Source organism: Dicentrarchus labrax, unplaced genomic scaffold, assembly GCF_905237075.1.
Source record: "Dicentrarchus labrax unplaced genomic scaffold, dlabrax2021, whole genome shotgun sequence".
Lineage (NCBI taxonomy): Eukaryota > Metazoa > Chordata > Actinopteri > Moronidae > Dicentrarchus > Dicentrarchus labrax.
Genome location: NW_026136719.1, coordinates 3,329,331 through 3,352,683, shown reverse-complemented (window position 1 = coordinate 3,352,683; position 23,353 = coordinate 3,329,331). Strand labels below are relative to the sequence as shown.

At 41.4% G+C, this 23,353-nt stretch overlaps 1 protein-coding gene and 1 long non-coding RNA gene across 5 annotated transcripts; both read right to left on the bottom strand.

Moving 5' to 3' along the window:
• Window positions 1-25: 25 nt before the first annotated feature.
• LOC127351333 (USP6 N-terminal-like protein) lies at window positions 26-22,259 on the bottom strand. 3 transcript variants are annotated; one of them, XM_051378793.1, is made up of 15 exons: window positions 21,921-22,259; window positions 16,506-16,579; window positions 16,221-16,303; window positions 12,698-12,783; window positions 12,576-12,615; window positions 11,434-11,514; window positions 10,130-10,237; window positions 9,613-9,722; window positions 8,805-8,853; window positions 7,459-7,579; window positions 7,274-7,368; window positions 7,116-7,181; window positions 5,367-5,466; window positions 4,013-4,165; window positions 26-3,120 (listed from the first exon to the last, which is right to left on the bottom strand). In XM_051378793.1, exons 3-15 carry the CDS (start codon window positions 16,242-16,244, stop codon window positions 2,507-2,509), a joined length of 1,647 nt encoding a protein of 548 aa, XP_051234753.1. In that variant the 5' UTR covers window positions 16,245-16,303; window positions 16,506-16,579; window positions 21,921-22,259; the 3' UTR covers window positions 26-2,506. The 3 variants fall into 3 exon arrangements, with proteins under 3 accessions (XP_051234753.1, XP_051234752.1, XP_051234751.1); XM_051378792.1 differs by lacking the exon at window positions 16,221-16,303; XM_051378791.1 differs by lacking the exons at window positions 16,221-16,303; window positions 16,506-16,579; window positions 21,921-22,259 and adding an exon at window positions 14,802-14,992.
• Window positions 4,537-5,358, bottom strand: LOC127351362 (uncharacterized). 2 transcript variants are annotated; one of them, XR_007880878.1, is made up of 4 exons: window positions 5,100-5,358; window positions 4,979-5,041; window positions 4,874-4,915; window positions 4,537-4,635 (listed from the first exon to the last, which is right to left on the bottom strand). It is a non-coding gene; the product is annotated as an uncharacterized LOC127351362 (long non-coding RNA). The 2 variants fall into 2 exon arrangements; XR_007880877.1 differs by lacking the exon at window positions 4,874-4,915 and having other exon boundaries at window positions 4,916-5,041.
• Window positions 22,260-23,353: the final 1,094 nt, after the last annotated feature.

The window sequence follows — 23,353 nt, the reverse complement described above, 5'->3', positions numbered from 1 at the left end:
AGACAGAGAAAACACACACAGAAAGTATCGAGGAAGATAAACGTTGTATTGTTTCAGCTCCGTCAGTTTCATCCAAACAAAAGGTGCTTCCATATACAACAAATCTGTAGAATTAAACACCTGAAGTGCTCAACAATGTCGTTCTACTGTAACTTTACTGTAACTTTACTGGAGAAAACTGCGGCTGCTCTGAATCACAATTACTGAAAACATTGTTTAGTTTAAGCACTGAAATACAGTCAAATGTCATAAAAAGCCAGAACACGTCAGTCAAATATAACGGCATTAAATTGCAATGCTGATTTGTTGTTATTTGGATAATTTTCTAAATGTTTGAAACTATTTCTACAACATTTCAGGGCTGCAGCTGATCAATAATGTCGTTTCTGATAATTTTCTCAATTAATCAATTAGTTGTTTGAAGAGTCAGAAGACTAAAGAAACCAGAAAATCTTCACATTTGAGAAGCTCAAAATGATTAATTGATCATAAAAGCAACTAATCGATTAATTGCTGCAGCTCTGTAACATTCCTACTCCTCTGGGCGAGATCTAGATTGAGACATGCGTAACCTAAAGCAACCACTAGATGTCAACCTTTCACTAAAGAAATATTCTTCTAACCCTCAGATGGGAAAACTAAACTCTTACTGGTTCTACGGTACTGTACATTTCTAAACACAACAAAATCTATGGAAGACCATTAATACCAATGTAACGGGACTAAAAACTGATTCTGTACGTCGTTACTTTTTATATCAAACTCACATTATTTTAAGATACTAAGTCATTATTTTGAGAAAGTTTCTCATTATTTTGAGATACCAAGTTATTATTTTGAGAAAGTTTCTCATTATTTTGAGATTAAAGTCATTATTTCGAGAAAGTTTCTCATTATATTGAGTTACAGAATCCTTTCTTTTTCCGTCACATTGGCAGAAATGAGCTTCCATAGATCCAGATTTTCCTCCATGAGATGAATAAAAACAAAAGACTACTTTCACCATTCAAGGAGCTCCAGCGAAATGCAGCGAATATTCCAGTTCTTGAAAAAGTATGGTGGCACGAGAGCAGCTATTAAATGACCCGGATGCCTTTCTAAAGGAGGATAAAACAATAAATTACTGAGCTAGAAAACCGCTTATTTAAAATGAGCTCAATATGTTTCAATGTGTACAATCATAACAGTGAGCCAGCTCACCATGTCAGAGGCTTCGTGTTCAGTCCGACACCCGAAGGCGGCTGTTAGTCCTCCGTTGTTGTGTCCGAAACATCAACAACAACGTCCACAGAAGAACTGAAGTGGATCCAAATAAGGCATCGAGACATTGGTACAAAAAATAAAACTGTGACTCTGCTAGCAAACATTTTACAAAGGCCGACTGAGCAACATTTTGTTCTCCGACGAAAACGTTACAAAACTACAAAAAAATTTCCTTTTATTGTAAAGGGTGATGCCTCTGAGACGTCCTCCTCTCCCAGTTTGTCTGTCTGTCTGTCTGTCTGTCTGTCTGACTGTCTGTCTGTCTGTCTGAGAGGAACTTTAAACAGTGATATCTCTACAGACACAGCTGCAGCAGAAGCTAATGACCGCGCTACGTTTACTCTGCACAGACTGTTTTAATTACTGTTTTTATTATTATTATTATTATTTGGTTAAAGTAACCGACCCTTCCTCAGACTTTACTTCTTAACTTCCTCCTTTCCTGTTGAAAAGAACCAAACTGTGACGATAAAAGTGAAATATATGTAGTACATGTTAAGTTAGCTAGCTAGTTACATCAGAAAGCTAATTTCTATGTTGTTAGTTAACTACAGTTTTTTAGCTAACTTAGATAACTTTTTATTATTTGTTATTATTACAATTATTATTTTGTTTGTAAACAAAACTTTAATCAGAATTTATTTCTACAATCTTACGTTGTAAATAACCTTTAATCCTTAAATAAATGTCTCTTTTAGCTTTTAACTATCTTCAAACTGTGGTTGTCTTTCCAACGTAGATTAGCCTAGCATAGCATATCTAAGTACAGGAAAGGAGGAAGTTGACCGAGGCTTGCTCAACTGTGATTGGAGCACATAGCAAAAAGGGGGCGGGGCTTAGGAAGGGTCAATTAAATAATAAATGATGTCCATTTTAATTTTCTACAATAATAATATTTGAAATTCCTCTGCAATTGAAACCACATTGAAATAGTTTGTGAGATGAACGACCAAATTTTAGTCCTCTATGTGGGCCGAGCTCCAAAAACACTACACTTCCCATAATGCAACTCTTTCTTTAGACCCTCCCTGTGTGGAAAACACCCAAACTTTTAAACAAAGGAGGACGTTTGACTAACTTTTTTAAATTACCAAACTAAAACTGAACCATATTTATAAGCAATTATTGCTTGACATCGATAATCTGACCGATCAATCACACTCGTGTAGTTCAGAGCCAACTCCACTCACACATAATCCAATAATAATAAACAGAGAGGGCACATAATCAATAAATCAGAGCTTCACGAGGTGTCCGGGTCCCGTGTTTCCTCCGACACTTCACTGGAGTCCTGGTTCAGGTTCCTGTCGGTGCCCAGAGCCGAGGCCTGCTCCAGAAGCTGGACCAGGTAGTGGTCCTCGGCCCTCTCAGCCGCAGACAGACTCTCAGACTGAACCAGATCCGAAGCCGGCGACGCCACCTGAGCCACGGGCGCCGAAAGAGTCCGCGGGACCGTGCAGGAGGACTGCTCGGTGGTGGCGGCCGAGGAGTCGTCTATGGAGGGCTGATCCGGTGGCGAGTGGCGGTCCACTGCTTGACTCCCCGGAGGGCGGTAAGGCGGAGGGCCCGTGAGCGGGGACCCGTCGGGGGTGAGCGGAGCCTCGCTGTGGATGATGACGGGGTCCGGGGAAGGCAGCGGGGCCTCCTCCTCGTCCACAGCGTCGAGATCCCTCGGGTCCTTAGAGGGGCTCTGGTCTGGGGAGATGGAGTCAGGCTGGTGGGAGATGATGTGGAGGCTCAGGCCGGGTCTGGGGAACCCGCTGGCTGAGGACGACTTCCCTCTGGAGGGCTGGACTGGACTCAACAGCACCGGCAGCTCCTGACCCAGAGGCTTACGGGGCAACTCGTCGGGTTTCCCTGAGAACAAAACGGAAGGAAGTTAATTTAGATTTCTTAAAATGAGTTACACAAAATAAAGAAGTCGAATCTTTATCCAAGTCCAGCTGAAATTAAAAATACCTTTTCAGTTTCAACCAATAAAATCTTCATCAGTGAAGATTCATTAGCTAGCTAGCTAGCTAACAGCATGGCTGTCACTGATTACTGTACAAACACAACTTTATCAGAGATTCTGGATTCTGCTCTAGTTTCATAAATGATAGTCTATGGGAGGGGAAGAAAGGCGGAATAATACATTTTCTTTTAGGGCGCTGTCTCTTGGAATTAGTTGGGTCGTGGGCCAAGAGGCTGGGACCAACCAGCGCACCAACAAGGAAGCACCAAGTCTAAACCCTGGTTGCTTCCCATCGTACAGTCAACCAATCACATTGCTCAATATAAACAGATATAACTTCCTGTAACCTTTGGTCACTACTCTTTTTGGGGCGAGGACAGACAGAGTGACTCCGCTGACTCTGGTTTCTCAATCCAACGAGATCCTTGTAGAAGTATTATTTTAATTATACAATTCTAAATAAACGTGTTTGTCTTATGTCCTAAAGATCATCTCGATACACGACACAACCATTAGCTAGTTATCTTGTGCAGCTAGGCTACAGGAGCCAGACCTAGCGAAAACAACACCTGTTACCTGTATTTCATCAAACTGCTTGACGGGGGACGTAACACACATTCAGTGCTAACGGCTCCTGTGACAAGTTCCTCCCTAACACGTAAATATGAGGAAGCTAACAGTGCTCTGCTTCCTGTTTCATAGACTGTTTGTCCTCAGTGCATATGGAGGTTGTAGTGTTGTTGTAAACTCAGGTGAGTCCGTGTTGTCTGTCAGTGCTTCGGTGCAGCTGTGTACCTGGAGGAGGAAGGTCCAGCTTCATCTTCCTCAGTTCGGTCATGGAGGCCTGAAGCTGCTCGACGATGACGTCGTCGCTGTAGAGGAAAGTCTGAGCGATCCGCTCCTGCAGGAACTCCCTGAGCTCCTCCAGAGACATCTTCAGCAGGCGCTCTGCACACAGATTATATATAAGATTATTATCATCAATCAGTTGTGTACAAACGGTCCATAATACAGATTAAGTGTCAAAGAGAACGTACTCAGTTTTTCACATTTTCTTTAATCAGATAATTTCAGATTTAAATTATAATTCAGCAGCTTTAATAAACAATAACTTCTATTGTTTAATGAAATAAAGGTAAATATGTTCATATTGTTTAAAGTAAGGTATCACAGACTGTTAGACGAGGTTAACCTGATCAGACGGCATCCAGAAGATAATAAAACTGGTTTTAAATCAATAAATTAAACAAAGAGTCAGCCATCTTGCTTTCTTCCCGTCTCTATTGACCATGTGCAGGTTTAATGTGTCGAACCTCCCCTTTAATGTGTCGAACCGCCCCTTTAATGTGTCGAACCGCCCCTTTAATGTGTCGAACCGTCCCTTTAATGTGTCGAACCGTCCCTTTAATGTGTCGAACCTCCCTTTAATGTGTGTGAACCTCCCCTTTAATGGGTGCCCCTTTAATGTAGTCGAACCTGCCCCTTTAATGTAGTGAACTGCCCCTTTAATGTGTCGAACCGTCCCTTTAATGTGGTGAACTGCCCCTTTAATGTAGTGAACTGCCCCTTTAATGTGGTGAACTGCCCCTTTAATGTGACCCCTTTAAGTGTCGAACCCCCTTTAATGTGTCGAACCGTCCCTTTAATGTGTCGAACCTCCCCTTTAATGTGTCGAACCGTCCCTTTAATGTGTCGAACCTCCCCTTTAATGTGTCGAACCGTCCCTGTAATGTGTCAAACCGCCCCTGTAATGTGTCGAACCTCCCCTTTAATGTGTCGAACCGTCCCTTTAATGTGTCGAACCGTCCCTTTAATGTGTCGAACCTCCCCTTATGTGTTTAATGTGGTGAACTCTTTTAGTGACCCCTTTAATGTGTCGAACCTCCCCTTTAATGTGTCGAACCTCCCCTTTAATGTGGTGAACTGCCCCTTTAATGTGTCGAACCGTCCCTTTAATGTGTCGAACCGTCCCTTTAAGAGCTGTAAATGGTCCAGGACTCTGAATAATTTGTGACTGGTGACTTTTTCCACAGTTGCAGCTGAAAACGATCTGAATCAGTCGATTTCAGCAGTTTATTAATCGGCTGGAAGAGATTTGTTGTGTTTGTGGTCCCGAACCCTTCAGCCCGAGCAGACGATGTCTCCTTACTCTTGTGTATCTTCAGGATGGTGTAGGACATGGCGGTGAGGAGCCTCTCCCCCTCCAGGATGAAAATGTCCCACAGGCGAAGGGTCAGCGTGAACGGCGTCTGCAGGGGAGAAACACGACAGATTGGTTGTTTACGCTGACGGGTTGCACATATCTGCCGCTCTTCCTCCTCCTGGCTGGAGTCAGGAGGGTTTGTTTGGTTCCCTCCCAGACCTCAGAGGCCCCCCCGGGCCCCTCCGAGCTCAGCGACTCAGCGGGACGGAGAAGTGCTGAGAGCGGCTGAATCCTGCCAGACCGCCACCACAGGATTGTGGGCACGCCAGAGGAGACTAATAGTAGTTTATCTTAACAGCTCTTAATGCTCCTTTCTAATGCAACCAGCTCAAATATCACCGCAGCTTTTTTTATGCTGAAATCATGTAAAATTATATTTAAAAAACACAATCTGATCTTTTGTAATTCTTGGAATGAATATCAGAACTTGATGTTGTGTTTTTAGGATGCGCTTCCCAGAATTCACCTGTCAATCAAACAGCGAGGCCAATAATGTGATCTGAGGTGGACGTCAATGCTAATGCTAACTGTCAGCCACAGTTTATATAACGGACGGAGCTTCTGGGTCTGTGAAGTGTCTTAAACCTGCAGTCTATGTAACAACCAGCAGGGGGAGCTCCACTCTGATAGTATTGAGTCTTATAGAGATTTATGAGCTCAGTAAACGGTTTCCTGATGAGTTTCTGGTCTCAGTCTCTAGTTTCAGTCTTCTTCCATACAGCATGATGTTCATTTAGTAACTGATGGTCCCATTTAGAGTAAAACAGACCATAAAGCAGGGTATGCTTTAGGGCGGGGCTACCTTGTGATTGACAGCTCATTCTCAGTGAGTCCGTCCAGCTCAACGCAATCAAACTGTCAAACTAGGCAGTGCTGATATGAATGCAGAAATATTCACATTTCTACCACAGGTAAAAATACAGCAGGGAGCATAAAGTCCCTTTCTGCATAAGACTGGAGAAAGGAGCCGCCTCTTCCAGGAGGTAAATAGAATAATAATAATAGATTATTTAAAGGATATTTGGTCATTTTAATCAATTTCCAGGTGTTTCTATAACTGGAAAACTAGTCTCTGAATTTCCAGGTTTTACAGGATGTGGGAACAGAACAGGATAATAATTTAAAACACTGTCCACCAGGGGTCGCCATAGTGAGCATTCTTGATTTTAAGTGGTGTAATTTAACACACAGTAGGCAGATATCTCAGGATCTGTTTCACTTCTGTGAAGGAAAGTACATTTAAATTGTCTATCTAATACAAGAATGTCAGGGAGAAGAGGAAGTAAACACTGATATTGTCAAAAAAAGAAGCCTATTAAGTCTGATTGTTAAAAATGATTAAAAAATACACAATACAGACAGAGAATTGTATAAAAAGTTCACTAAACAGGAAATAATCTGCTCAAAATTCATCCAAATCTCTGGTTTTACACAAACTTCCTGCAGTTTTAATTGTACAGTTTTAAACATAATGGGAAATATCTATAAAATCTGTCACTGATTCAGTTTATTAATGATAGAAAAGGAACCAGCGATTTAAAACTCACAGGATCAGATTTTATTCTAATTAAACTCTGTGTAATCAATCTCTGACAGGTCTGAGCAGCTGTTACTGTGAAGGTGTAACTCTGCTATGAACTGGAGGTGAGACACAGACTGTGAGGTGGATGAACATCGGTCGGGTCGGTTCCTCACCCTGTCGATGAAACACTGCAGGAACCATTTGGTGCTGTAAATCCCTGCAGACATCTGCTCTCTGTCCTGCAGAGAGACACACAGACAATCAGCAACCGTAGTTGTTTCTGCTCCCTCATTCTCTCTCTCATCAAACACTTGTGTAACCGTGAACTCACCAGATGTTTCTTCAGCTTGGGGACGAGTTTCGAAATAATCTGATCATGATGCGTCTGGAACCGCTGAAGTTTGGGGAACCCTGGAACAAAAAATCCTGAAAGAGGAAGAGAGGCACTTTTTTCTTAATCCCACTTAGTCCAAATCACGCTTGACCAGCAGTTATTGTCTCACTGCGGCGGCTCACCGTGCATGCCGTGTTTCTGATCGGTCAGCAGCTGCGACAGCGCCCAGAAGGCGTCTTCCTCGTTCATGTACATCAGCAGCAGGGCGGCAATCTGACTCATCCCCTGGCAGTAGCTCACCTCCTGCAGGCAACAGAACGAAGGACGGCCACATTACAGAGGAATCTTTACTCAAAGGAGTTGTGTTGGTTTTCTATCACTGAGTAAACCGACTTATTTAATGGATATTTCCGGTTATATTCAATAATAATAATAACAATAGAGCTCATTAACTGAGCAATGAACCCGAACAGAGAAATAACATGTTATAACATAAAACACAACAACATGAAAAAAAAGAATCCTGTAAGTCATTATTATTATGATAAAGTTTCTCATTATTTTGTGATATTATATTCAATGTATGACAATAACAGCAGAGAACAGCTGATAAGCTGCACAATGAACCCAAATAGTTTGTGTAAAACCAGAGATTTGGATGAATTTTGATTAATTATGTGTGAATATTGCATCAATATATTGCATGTGTTTTTTATTTTTAACAATCAAACAAACTTCTTCTTTGACAATTTCAGTGTTTTCTTCTCATTGTTTTTATCAGCTCTGTGAATATAGATTTATGTTCAGGTCTTAAAGAAGGTCTCGCAAATCCCTGTAAAGCAATATTTATATTTCTTTATGTTTTGCAAATGTATGAAAGCTCATTTCTGCCAATGTGATGATAGTCACTATTTTAACAAAGTTTCTCATTATTTCGATAACATTTCTCAGGATCAGAAATACTTTATTTAGAGTTTGTCATTATTTTGGTAAAGTTTCATCACATTGGCAGAAATGGTCTTCCATACAAATGTACAGCCTGTTTTTAACTGACATTCTTTCAGGGTTTCCAGCAGTGTTTTGTTTTGGACGCGAGTTAGTCGGTCCAGAATTTATTGGTACATCCCTGGAAATTAAATATTAATATTGAGGGAAACAGCTGAGGCTTATTTCACACAACAAACTCTATATTCCTAACGAGTGTGGATAATGTTCAGACTGTAATCAACTAACTACGCTACAGAAAGTGTTTCCACCAGCTGTGTTTAACAGTGACGTCCCGCCTGCAGCCGCTGAGAGCCGACCGGTGATCAGATCGGTGACACTTAAGAGCAACTGCATCCGCCGCCCTGAACTCATATAATAGAAACAAACTGTGGCAGCAGAACGAGCCACCGCTGGAAACAAATCTAATTACGTCTCAGGGAAGAAGGAAAACTCCTAGAATAGAATCCAGATTATTATCAGTTAAATCGAGTTAAACTGGCATTTCATGTTTCATGTGATGAAGGATCAACAGCTCACTTACTGTGTTGTAGACCGAATATGCAGAAAGAACGTGGAAAAGAGACTGCTGCCTGCAGACAGGAGAGGAAGACAGGCACATGAGATGTTTTCAAGTGTTGTCCACATGTCTACAGAGAATTAATATACGTATATAGTGGACTTCTTGTCTCACAATGCAACATAAACATCTGAAACTATGTTTAAAGTCGTCTATATGAGACTCTGTGTAAACACTGTCAGCCAGAGATTGTTCTGCCTTCAACAGGAGGTCTCACTCTGCTCTGTTTAAACTGGACTCACAAAAAAACCCTCTGAAAGAAGATATCACAGAAAACCACAAAACACAGAGAACGTAAAAACACACAGAAACAGAGAAACCCGAACACACAGCAGACAGAAGCAGAGAACTCGCTCTACAGAACCCACGCTGCTTTCTGTCACTATGAAAAGGTTCCTGTTGCCGGACGGCTGAACTCGTATTAAATACTGAGGCTTTCTGCTGCCCCAGACTTTCCACTGCCGCCCCCGAACGGGCCTGCGGTCTATTAAACTGTCAGTGACATCACTCTGTGACAGGATCAGGTTCCACACGAAACCCCCAACGCCATCCAGAACCCGGCCTGCCCACCTCTCTCACACTCAGTTCACACCGAGGTCGCACCACCGGAGTCTTTACAACAGCACACCAAAACCTGCCTCACATCCCGACGTTGATCTGTTGCGTCTCAGTTTCTGTAAAACCTGAGCCTGTGCTGAGTAACGTGAGTCAGAACTTTGATGAAAATCGATTACAGACGGAAAATCTGGCTGAAAACCGCCGTGAAACTTACTTGACTCCGAAGCGATCCATGAACATGATGTGGTTTCGAAAGGTCCTGTTGATGTCCAGGTCGATCTGCTTGATCTCGGACGAGTACAGTCGGGCCTGCTCCTTCATTCTCTGAGCGGAGACAAGAGAGCCGAGTCAACGAGGTGTGAACGGTTGAGAGATACTTGTGACTGAGTGAAGCAGCTAAAATAAAATAATAAAATCCAAAAAGCTGTGAAAGCTGAGATTTTCAAGCTCTCCAGGTACCCTGTTCAATATCTCCTAAATTGTACATTTGAGTTATTTTTAGTTGGTTATTAATGGAGATATTGTTTGTAAATGACCTCAAACACATATTTTACATAACCACACTAATATTCTAGTTACTTAGCAGCCGATACTGATTTATCTTGGCCAGTTCAGCCGTCTCCTCCATCTAATCTGCTGTAAAAATGCTTCTTCCTCTCTTTTCATGCATGGACATTATCTGTACTTTAAAAACTATTAAAGAAACTAATTTCCCATTGTGAGTGCACAACCTCGTATTTGCCCTCGTTCTCCTTCTTCGTCCTCTCCACGTCCAGCATCAGTGCCCAGGCCCGGCCTCTGAGCTGCAGGGGGATGCCCTTGTACACCCGCTTCACCATCTGACGGCCGAGAGCAGCAGAACACAAACACCGGGTGAATAAAGAGCCAGAAGGTTTACTGTGAAGTGTGTGTGAGTCACTGGAAAGTTTGACCGCCCACGGTTCGCCTACGATGATATTCACAGGAACAAAGCAGAAAGTTTTTCACATTTGAAACAGGTTTGTGTGTGTGTGAGTGTCAGACATCGAGCCTGGAATAATCACAGTGTTGTTTACCTGTGTAGGTTGAATGGGCCTGAAACCTCCCAATATAACTCACTCTGGCAGCTTCTACTGGCAGCAGGAGCTCGGAAATGTTTAACTTAAAAATACTCAGAAATTTAGCGAGAAGGGGTCCAACTGCAGTCGTCCCTCCGGAGGCCCCTGAGAGCCAACTGGGGGGTTGAGCATGAGCTACGTTTAGTTGTAAAGACTATGTCAGCTTTCACTTATTTTACTTTAATAGTCCATCAAAATCTGTTTCAGAGCAAATCTGAGGTGAGAAATAAGGAATGCAGCTGCTGAATCATTATTAAAGAGGCTGAGTCAAACATCTGAGATACTAAGTCAGTATTTTGAGATGATAAGTCGGTATTTTGAGATGTTAAGTAGATACTAAGTCGGTATTTTGAGATGTTAAGTCATTATTTTGATTCACAGAATCCTTTTTCTTTCCCTGTCACATTGTCATAAATGAGCTTCCATACATATCAGATCTAAGAGGCTTAATTTAAAACTTTGTTCTAACTTTTGTACGGCAGCGACACAACTGGTTTCTCACATATATCCGTTTCTTTTTCTCTTAAGTAAATGAAATGGTGTCGTTAACGGGAAGCAATCACCTTCCTCACTGTAGTTTCAAACAACCATTGTTAACCAACATCTATCTGACGTCACTCAGGCTTACGTGTATTAATATTAAACATATAACTGTATCAGATACATGTAAGCGTTGAGTGTTTTATAGTTGGTTGGGAAACTGTTAGTGTGGGTGGAGGTTTTCCCCTCCAATTATCTTCCAGTGTGACTCATATTTAAAGGATTCTGTTGAGTTCAGACTGAGTGAGCGTGTTCTGAAGGAATTCACTGTCTTCATTCTCCGACCTCACAGTCGCACTGACCACAGAGGAACGGGCCAGTAATGGTCTGAACTCTCCGGCCGTGTGTGTGTGTGTGTGTGTGTGTGTGTGTGTGTGTGTTGTGTGTGTGTTACTCACCCTGTCGCTGTTCTTGTATTTATCCCACTTTTTCACCATCTTCAGCCACTTCTCCGCTCTCTCTATCTCCAGCTGCTTCCGCTGTGAGGGAAACAGGAGAGCTGGTGAACATGTTCACAACCTGAGACTGAACCTCAGTGAGTCCGCTACGGTGGCTGAGAGGTGTCAGCGAAAAGCAAAGGTCACAATGAAACAGGGCGATCAGACAGTTATTAGACAGTTATTAGACAGTTATTAGACAGTTATTAGACTGTTATTAGACAGTTATTAGACTGTTATTAGACAGTTATTAGACAGTTATTAGACAGTTATTAGACAGTTATTAGACTGTTATTAGACAGTTATTAGACTGTTATTAGCAGAGACTTATTGCCCACTGAAAAGGAAAGTTGTTGCCCGTTTGAGAATCAGCTAGCAGACTCTGATCACTATGCTGCCCTCCAGAGGCTAACAGCAGAAACTACACTAACAATGAACCTGAGTGAGTTTTTCGACTCTCCAGTCAAATGTGTTTTAAGTAGAACAGCAGATATGTGCTTATTTAATATGTATTCTCTAATTTTAATGGCTTAAATGACCAATTATTTGACCTATGACCCCAACAGCATTAGCATAAGCAGATATAAAGTTAGCGCAGTAACTACAGTCCGAGTGCAAAGACTCTGTAAGAGAAAAGTTTAAATAGATAAAAGGAGGTTTAACCTTTCACACATTTAATTTAATTATCACTGTGATACTGTGTCCTGTGTAGTTAGCTGGTCAGCGCTAGCACAGTAATATCTGAACTATTCTCACTATGTGCTACAATCAGCTCAGCTAATAACACACAGATGGAGTCAGTAAGAGTTCCCAGAGGAGAACATGAAGATTCACTTTGTTGTAATTCCCACACTGTCCTGAAATTGTCCAGAATTCATTGATTTACAGACACTGAAGCCGTAACTGCCGTTTGGTTTTTGGAGTTATTTTTATGAGCCTGAACTTGTCACAAGATAAAACAAACATTTAAAAGTTAATTTTCAGTCAGTTTTTGCTGTTCGTAGACACTCTCGGCCACCGTCGTCCACTCACGTCTCCGTCTGCTGGACAGAAACACATTCTGGCCCAAAACCAGTTGTTTAGTTCTGGATTTCCTTCTTTACCTTTTCCTCGTGGGTAGTCGGGGCGGGCAGCTCGTCCTCACTGGACAAAACAAACCACAACAAAGGAAACAGTTAAAACTGATGGTGACAGAACTCCACCAACAGAAGGAGAGAAAACTTACTGCATGAAGCCGAAGCGGTCGATGACTTTGTAGATACTGTAGTCAGCATCTTCCCAGGGGTCGATCTCCACGCCGCCCTGCCGGCCCTGGAGACGCATACAGAGGAGCATGTGAGCACCAGTACACCCTGTCCACTGAAACACAACATAATGGACTCCCACCTCTAAAAACAACTAATGCAGAACCAATATGTCAGAAAATATCGTATTGATTGACACTGTATTGATTATTGGGCAGATCCCACTGTGTTTATAAACTATATATTGAACTGTGTGAACCTCTCGACCTCTGTCTATCATAATACTTATTTTTAATGGGAAAACAAATTAAGAGGCAACTTTTTGTTCTTACGACTAATGAGGCAAAAAATGTGCGCTGTTAGCATATTTTACCATACCGGTAAGACTGATTTGTTAGCATGCTAAGTAGTAACATTAACGCTGAATGTGGTTAGCGTGCTACATTTGGTCCTTTTGGTACCATGAATGTCTGAAACACACGGTCTAGTTGGGACAGACGTTTAATTCCTTGAACACAGATGGAAATAATCTATAATTGTGTTTTGTTGACAACTAACAGCGTACAGACGGCGAGCAACTCGGACTGATCCAACGACGCATACTGACAGAAGTTTAAACGTGTCTATTTGTGTTGGCAAAACGGTTTAAAACTCTCTCAAACCGGCAACCCGGTGGGTTTTAACTGATTTTATACATCCAGATAATTTATATAAAATCCAGACCAGGCCTATATTGGAGACCAGTGTCTAATTGTTTTATGGTAAGTGCTTTTAGTAGTTTTTGAATCCTACAGTTTCATTTAGTTTTCTTCACAGAAATGCTGAGCTATAATCCTACTGTGTATATTTTTTAAGTTTTCTAGCACGCCTTAAACTCAAGGAGGCCTCACGACCATCATGAAGCTTTGGCGACCCCCAGTGGGGGTCCCGACCCCCGGGTTGGGTCTATCACCCACTTTGGTTTGAGATTGAGTTGATTTCATGGCGATCCATCCAGTAAAATATCTGAACCAATGTGGTGGAGCGACGACTCTCTCTCTTTACAACCATTTGTATTCACTCTTCATTCACACACAGTCTGACACTGAAGTCCTGAAACGGTCCAAACCCAAACAGAATCACGTTCAGCACTAATGATTGTATCATGGAAAATCCATTTAGACCACAATCTGGTCCCAGTGTTGACAAAACAGAGCGGGAACTAATCCTCCGACAGCCAACCGGAGAGGCTCCGACAACAACACTGTGGTTGGCTGCGTGTCTGGACGGCAGCCAATCAGCCTCCTGCTGGCGGTGAGAGGAGAGGGTCACACACACACACACACACACACACACACACACACACACACACACACACACACACACACACACACACACACACACACACACACACACACACTGTTTCTTCGTGGTCGAGTCCTGGAGGCACTGCGAGTGATGTCAGCGTCATGGAAGTGAGAGGACTAAAAATACTTCCTCACCGACGGTGAGACACACGGAGAGTAACACACATTTAAATCTCTCATTGTGATTCAGAAAATGAGAGAATTTAAAATATAACTTATAACTATAAAAATATAACATAAATATATATAACTTATAAAGACAAAAGAAGAAACTGAATTAAAGGTTTAATCTGTCTGAACTGGGGCTGCGTGTCCTCTGTTTGTTTGTCTGTTTATTAAGATCACAACAGTCTCTATTCTGAGGTCCACACAGTTTATACAATATACACATTAATCATCACAACACATCATAATGCACATTTACTGTAAATAAAACTATAACTATTCACACAGTAATGAGAGCAGTTTGCAGATTAAACCATTAAATCCTCTCACACCAAAGAGTTCTTATTCATTAATTACTTTCCTTTCAGTAATAATTCTCTTTTAGGATTATTTTTAAAACCACATATATTATTTTGTTGTGTAATAAGAGTGACTCCCACTCTGTATGTTACTGTATCTGAACTGTTTGGATTTGCTTTGTAAAATAAATCTGTGCATCAAAAACTACATTTAAACCAATGGTTGGTATCGAATGTTCAGGTTCTTCCTGCGAACCCACCGCAGTGACATTAACCTCTATGTGTGTCTGTGGCTTTGAGTTGTGCTGCTGACAAACAGCTGATGTTTTCCAGCCCTCCTCGTCCTCCTCCTCCTCCTCCTCTCTGCTCACTGTGTTGTACATGTGGCCGGAAACCAGCAGCCCGGTACAGAAATCACGACGACCGGGACGCCGGCCAGCCCCCGGAGGTTGGTGTCAAGTTGATCTCTGCACATCGTGTCACAGCTGCTGTCACGGCGAGACAGAGTAAACTGCCCCCCCCCCATATCAGCTCTGAGCTGCTGAGCTAAATTTAACCTCTGATTGCCACCGTCTCCATCAGCATGTTTGCCACTCTGAGCTTCCTGTCATCTCTCGCTCGTCATGGCTTTTATTTTGAAATTTTATCACATTTATTTCTCACAAAAGTCGAAATATCATTTAAATCTCAATCTAAGTATCAATAAGACGCAGATTAAGATCATTAGTGTGGGTAACTATGTATCTATAAACAGGGCGATGTGTTTGGTTCTCATTGGCTCATCAGGATATTGATTAGACATGTTCCAATATAATAAACAAGAAGAGTCTTAATTGTTTCACTTTTCATTAATCAGATAGAAACGATGCCTCGTCACCGGGACCAAAGTATCAGAGGATCGTTGCAGCACGGACCTTTTCTCTTGTAACACAGGAAGTCTCTTACCGCTGCACTGCTGCATATGCTAACTGTACTAGCTGCTATTAGCTAGTTAGCGGTTCTGTTAGCTGACTGGACCCGGACTGCGAAACATACCCACAGAGAATGAATGCAAGAGAACGTTCTTCTATTATCTATCTGACATTTAGCTCCAGCTAACGTCAAAGATACCAGAAATCAAAACTAGAGTTGTTCCGATACCGGTATCAGAAATCGCTCAGATTCTGGACGGGTAACGGCGAGTACGTGCACCGATGCATCCTGCCTCTTCCCAGCAGAGTCCTGTTTACCTTTTTTATTCCCCAGGATGGTGAAGTCATGACTGGCCCTACTCTTATTAGCTGATGTTTTTACCCTAAACAATCTCGCTCCTAATGTCTAAACCAATCCGAATCAACAAAGGCAACAAGTACTAGCTAATCAGAGCAGGGCGGGTCATGACTTCGCCATCCTGGGTGGTAAAAAGGCAGCATGGGAGGCATTTCTGCTGGTATTGGTGTCAGAACAACCTCAGTATTGATTATAAAGGAGGAAGACTTCATCGTCTCTGTTTAGTTTTAGTTATGAAGTTTTGTGAGAATGTTAGTTTCAGTTTCAGTGAGATTTAAAACCTCTGGTCATCATTCGCCGATCAAACCGCAGGCACAAACATGTTATTACGCAAACGTGTTATTAATGTAGTTTGGCAGGATACTCACATCCACCCACACACACACACACACACACACACGTGCACAAACCACACACACACACACAGTTGAATTCACGCTTTTGTCCATCTCAGTGTCTGCTGGGCGTTTCTTTAACCACAAAACCAACCACGTGTGAACTCTCCATCCTACAGAATAACAACACACAGCACAGGAGATCATGTAGCTCCACTTACACCAACAAACAATATCTGATTACTGCAGCTCGGATCAGTTTGAACAAATCAATACTTTTACTTTCACTGAATATAGTACGTGCCTCCGTCAGCATCCTGTAGAAAACAACACGATCCATCTGGACCGAATAAAAAGACGGCGGCACAAACTCACCGCAGCATATTTCAAGATGATATCAGCACGTTCCTCTGCTATTAGAGTCTCAATGTCTTTCTTCATGTCAATATCTGCAGAGAGAGGGAAGCAGGAACTGTAAGAACATCAACAACAACAACAACAACAACAACAACGAGATGACTCAGAGAAAGAAGAGCACAGCTGATAGATGTGGGCGACTGATGATGAGCTGGCAGTGCCGAGAAACTGAAGCACATTTTGCTTGTAATGACTTCATCACACAGAACAAACACAGCTGTTACTGGTTGCAGGAAGAGTTAAAGTGGTTGTAAAATATCCTGTAACAATGAAGGTAAAAGGACATTTCTGGGTTTTTATCTGCTGGAAGTCCACAAGAAACAGAAATCAGAGATGTGAGATATCGTCGGTTTTGGTTCGTTGCTACCCCGGAGCTAACTATCGAACAGCTTCTTTTAGCAGTGAGTCCATCTGGAAACTTACATACATACATACATACTACATAAATTGTTAAATAGAGGAACAATATAACTGAAGCTGTGATCTTAAAGGGTTAAATTAAATTTTTTATGTCACCTGGACTTTAATCAATAAATGTAAAGCCTATTTATGTGTTTCTGTGCCTTTAGCATAGCTAGCATATTCTTAGCATTGTTCGTACCCCCATTCGTCGTTTGTACATTAAATTATACTTAAAGGTGTCGAATTATTATAGTTCTGAGTTTGTGCCCTTTAACTCATGTACTTGTTCTCGTTACATGAACAGCTCTGGTGAGTTATTAAATATGGCCGTTGGACCGGTGAACATCCCAAGTGCCAGATTTGCTTTTCGACCCATCGATGTGACCAGTGACTCACATTAACTGACTCACAGCCAGAACCAGATCCGCCCACAAAAGCCTTGAACCAGGACTAACATCAGACCAATACAATCTGAGACGTGGTCGTGGATCCAGAGGTCCAGAACCAGACTTTGAGTGGGCAGTGTAATGCAGGTTTGTCCATCAGGCAGCCGGAGATATGGTAACATGAGAGAGCTGAACTCCGGTAATATTAGCCCCCTGGGAACAATCAACCTGACAGTGTTCATATGACGGGATCCACCACCTCTCACCACCTCCTCCATGATATCTGCCTCACACCGACTCTACGGGGCTGTGACAGGAAACCAGAGATGTTAATGAGTCCGTCGGTTGGACTTTATTACCAAACAAATCCCAGAATTTAGGGACATTAACTGGTTTTGCAGAGACCAACCTCACAGTCTTCCTCAAGCTAAAAGCTGATTATATAGAAACCACTGGTCATTCACAGTGTGGGACGGCGGGTTAATATATCATAACATGGATCTTTTGTGTCTGTTAAAACAACGCACACACAATCCCAGCCGGAGCTCGAATCATCTCCAAACAAAGCGGCAAGGGTTTTAATCCTGCTTTTAATCTACATTGTGCGGATCAACACCAGCAGCGGTAATCTGGAACCATCTGGATTAGAGAAACCTCTAAAACTGGATTATGTAATGAAAGTTTGTTCTTTACCAAAGCAGGAACAAAGAGCTGTGAGCACCGATCCGACAGCATGAAGGTACCGCAGTCGATCCCATAAAGACATCGACGGGTCCTTTGTTGGTTAAATAAAAAGCATCTGACTTTGGTTATGATTCAGACTTCATAAACTTTATATATCAACACTAAGAAGCTTCATCTCTAATGAAAGAAACTGTTGATTGTTTGTGTAATTAATCATTAATCATCACAACCTCCAACAAACTGATCATCAAGCAATAGCTGATTAAAGGCTGTGTCACACTGTACGTTATCAGTTGTATGTTATCAGTTCTACGATATCAGTTCTACGATATCAGTTTTATGTTATCAGCTGTACAATATCAGCTGTTTGTTATCAGTTGTACGTTATCAGCTGTAATACTGGGCCGTAGCGCCAACTTTGATTTGACAAAATCAAATCTTGCAACTTGAGTTATTGTTATTATTTGACTTGAAAATACTTGATACTAGCATAAAATGCTAACTTTACAAAGGCAGTTAGAAGCATGGTTTTAGCATTATGCTAGCTCTCCAGTCTATTCGGCTTCATTTCATGTTGTGTCCCAGTTTTGGTCAGAATTTGGATGAAAACTGTGTTCAGTTGCTGAAGCTCAGGTCTTGTGAGATCTCAGTGCTACCGATTGTTTGGGGATCTTTTAATGCAAAGTAGCTTCTTGAACGGCAGCTAACAAACTGACACTTAACCTTAAAGCTCTGTCCGTTATATAAACTGTCAGTGGGTTAGAGAAGCTCATGAAGAGCATGAAGCTCTGAATTGGTAAGTGTGTAATGAGATCTAGGTTCCACTGTTTTTGATTGACAACCAAAGATTTCTCTCATGACTGTAAACTTCCATCTGGGACAGTAAAGGGGCCTTTAGTAATTTAGTTTTCTCTGCCCGGTTTGTCGTTTTGTCCCAGATTGTGAGAATGTGGGTTAACCGTGTTGAATAATTCAGTAAGGTGGAAGACGGAGGTCCTGTCTGGTCAGTGACACAGATAAAGCAATTGCAGGACGATGGTGGTCTGCTGTTAATATAACACATATCAAGTATTATCTCTGCTAGGGCTGCAACTGATGGTTGTTTTATTATCGATTCATCTGCTAATTAACTGTTTAGTCTTTTAAATATCTTAGTTTATTCTATGGAAGCCCATTTCCACCAATGCGATGCGGTCTCTCATTATAAAAATTTACAGAATCCTTTTTTTTCCCGTCACATTGGCAGAAATTAGCTTCCATATTATTCAGACCACATTAAAAAAAGGTCCCTAGATCAGGTTGAGCTTTAAACCAAAAGCCACTTCGTCTGGAGGGGATTCAAAGCTCAGATTTCCATTTCAAGATAAGGTCTTTTGGCTCTGACAGAAGAGTTTTCTGTTCATTAAAAAGACAAATAATCTTCAAAACGACCAAAAAAACTGAATTCTGAGTTGATTTTTTAAATGATTTGACCTCTGGTTTCTTTTTGTTAACCGCCTTATCGTTTAATAATCTGATATTGTCGTCCACTCCTAATGAGGAAATAATGCAGGATCTTAACAGATTTACTTTTAATCCGTGATGAGTTTCTGCCATAATTCTCCATTTAAACGCAGCCATTAATCTCCCTCCTGGAGCTGGAAACCCTGAAAGAATTTCATTTTCAGTGGAAGGTTTTCATGTCTCATCCTGTATTTTCCACTGTAAAGCTGGAAGCATATTCTTTCTATAAACATCGGTATCTACGGGTCACTGAAGACATTTGGACAGTTGTTTTTTCACACAGATACTCGAGAATACTCGTTGGATTTCAGTTCTGTCAGCGGAGACTTGATGCGTCATAAATTTGTTTAAAAAGTACAAAGTAACATCCAGCAGCGTTTGAGGTCGGCTGTGGCTCCGCGGAGGTTCATGTAGAAAGGTTAAAGCTTACAGAAGCTTTAAATATGAGCTGTCATCTGAGGCATATGGCAGCGGCTGCATGCGGTCAGCGCACTAAATCACAGAGCAGCTCTGGCAGGAGTCCCAGTGAGAAGGGTGGAGGCCCAAACTGGGGGAGAGTGGAGAGACTGGACGGCAGCTCTTAGCTCTACCTGACTGAGCGTCCTGAAGTGCACTGGGAGCTTTATATGTAAACTAAATGTCCCTGAACCTGGAGCGCAGTTAGAACATCATTAAACAAAGTGGAGCTTTGGATTCGAGGGTTTGCTGTGGTGGTTTGTGGTTGGAGGAGGTGGGTTTGAACTCAAAATTTACATTTTATAAGCGCAACAGAGCGTTTGAAGCAATTTTTTCCTTTTCCTTTCTACATTTTTACACAAATATCTGCACTTTATTCTCCTCACAGTTTCAGAAAAGGCTTGTTAGTTTAGTTTTAATGTAATTATCAAATTACTTTTAAAACATCAAGACCGGTGCATATCACACATGACAGAGGTCACATGGTGAAAACGATAAAGGAAGTTTGAGCAGCCGGTAGAAATGTCCTTCAGAGAAACCAGTTACTTTTCTCCTATTAAAAACGTGTCTGATTAGAGACTTAAAACGATAGATTTGACTTGATCGGCTGCATTCAGACATTCATACAGTCACTTAAAGACTTTTTCTGAATTACTGGAATGAATTGTGACTTGGAAACACAGTTATCTGCTTCCCTCTTTGAGGGTTTCGAACTGTTGGTTGGACGAAACAAGAGATCTGAAGACGACACCTCGGGCTGTAGGAACTTAAGATGGAAGAAAAGTAAACATATTTTATGGATATTTCATATTATATTAAAAACTTTCCAATGAACCCAAACAGTTCTTCTCATTGTTCTTTTAGATCTTAAATAATCATATAAACTTCAGTTCAAATAACAATTTCATTTAGTTTTTTTCACAGAAATGAATAAAATGCTGAGTTAAAGGCTCTCTCTCTCTCTCTCAATATATATATATATAGAGAGAGAGAGAGCGAGAGAGATAGGCTTCTCTGTATATTTTCTCACAACCCTTAAAATCTAGAAGACCTCGCGACCCCGAGTAGGGGTCCTGAACCCTCAGGTCGTCCTGCAGAAGAAAACACTGAGTTTGTCCAAAAATAAAGGCTATTAGTTCTGAATGATTGTTAAACGTTATTAAAAAATACATAAAACAGACACAACATTTTATAAAAAGTTCCCTAAACAGGAAATAATCTGCTCAAAACTCATCCAAATCTCGTGTTTAACACAAACTTCCTGCAGTTACTGTGTTCACTATGAATATAATATGAAATATCCATAAAATCTGTCACTGAGTCGGTTTATTAATGATAGAAAAGAAGTCTGTTAAGGAGAAAGGTTGGGAACCAGTGTTATTATACACATCTGGAGAAGATCTTTAATGATTAAGAACAGAAATAATTGATTGAGGCTTTTATTTTGGTGATTCCTTTGTTTGCAGAGTAAATCTGAGCTTCCTGACTTGTTTGAATATTAATATTTTCTCCAGCCGACCCAGAGCTCATCCACAACCACTGCAGCACCCGCAGCTGTAAATTCAATTTGATCTGTTAGAAATAATGTTGAACAACTTCAGTGTGTTATTGCAGCAGCAGCAGCAGCTCGGAGCTCCCAGCAGGCCTGAATGCCGCTGCTGCCCCCCCCGCAAACACTCGGAGGGACGGTGATGGCTGGAGGATGCTGATCCAGTCTGCTGTGTAAACACACATTTCCACTCACATCTGGACCTCACTGACAGCTCAGAGTCTCCGGGGTTTTTCCTTCTAGTGCTAAACAGACGCACAGGCTGCGGGATGCTGCGGGATCTGCGGCGGCGCTGCAGCCTCACGCCAGATCCCTTTTATTCTAATGAGGGTAAATAAACAAAAGCAGCAACAATGCGCATGAAAATGTGTCTCAATAAGAGTGCGTGGTTACCGTGTTTCCGCGGGGGGTTTCTGCGCTATCCGAGCAGTAACGCAGCTCCGGCGCATTCTCCGGGGAAAGTGCAGCTCCAGCAGAAAGAACCACCGGGCTGACAACAATAGCCTCCCTCCGTCAATCCATAGGTTACCATCAGACACACACTGTACACACACACTGTACACACACACACACACACACACACAGACACACACACACACGCACACACACACGCACACACAGTGCAGAGGACGCAGAGGAGCTCCTGGTCCAGGATCCGAGCAGCAGCGGCGGAGGCGCACTGAGCAGGCGCCGCAGCGTGGCACCAGTCAGCCGAGTGTGAGCTGTAAGATCCGGCCTTAAAGACACAGAACCTCCCTCTTTATCTCCCCCTCTCCTTCCCTCCCTCTCTCTCTCTCTCTCTCTCTCTCTCTCTCTCTCTCTCACTGGCTCATCGGGGCTCTCTTCTGCCGCCATCTGCTGGACGGACGTGGTACTGCAGAGACATTAAACTGCTGCTGGAACAACTTCAGACTGTTACTTCATGTAAAATGTAAATATTTCCAGGGATCAAACAGGGATTTATTTATTGTGATATTAATATCAGGGTTACATTTAGAGACTAGTTTTTCAGCCCATGGAAACACCTGGAAACAGATTAAAATGAACAAATATTGTGGAAATCCGGTTACAGTGACACAAATGTGTTCAACCTCATGAATTAAACAAAAGAATGAACAGTAATAACTCACTAATAACTTTTAGTTAACTTAAACATTCAGTATTTTAAATATTGGTGATATAAATCCAGTTAGTCTCATTTTATTAAGTTGAATCACGATCACAAAGGTTATATTACACATATTGTCTCTGTTTTTATCTTTATTTATATTTCTCTCTGTTTATTTTAATGCAACAATTTATCAAGACAAATTCCTTGTGAGAACTTATAATAAACAATAAAGCTGATTCATAATGTAAGCGCCACTGTGTTATATATATGTGTTATAATGATTCAGTTTATAAATCATCATATGAACAAATATACATCCAAATAATTAATGATCCCCAAAGATTTAATGTCGGTCACATAAATTAGGTTTTAATTAATTACAGCAGTAACAATTAGATTAAATGATCCACAGAAAATTTATTGGCTACCAATTTGATCATCTATTAATTTTTATTATATTACGTCAGATGTTTCGAGGTAATTTGCTTTGGGGAAGAAAACTGAGTAAATTTAATTTAAGTGGTAACATTTGTATAAAGAAAATGCATTTAATTTCAATAAGTTTGGAGAAATGCTGCATATGACTTTGAATTAGTTGAATTAATTAAATTAACTAATTAATTAAGTTACCATAACATTAACTATTAAAATTAGTTGATTAAACAGTTTAATCAGTTTCCTTAAACAGGTGAAGTTGAACTAACTCATTCATTTG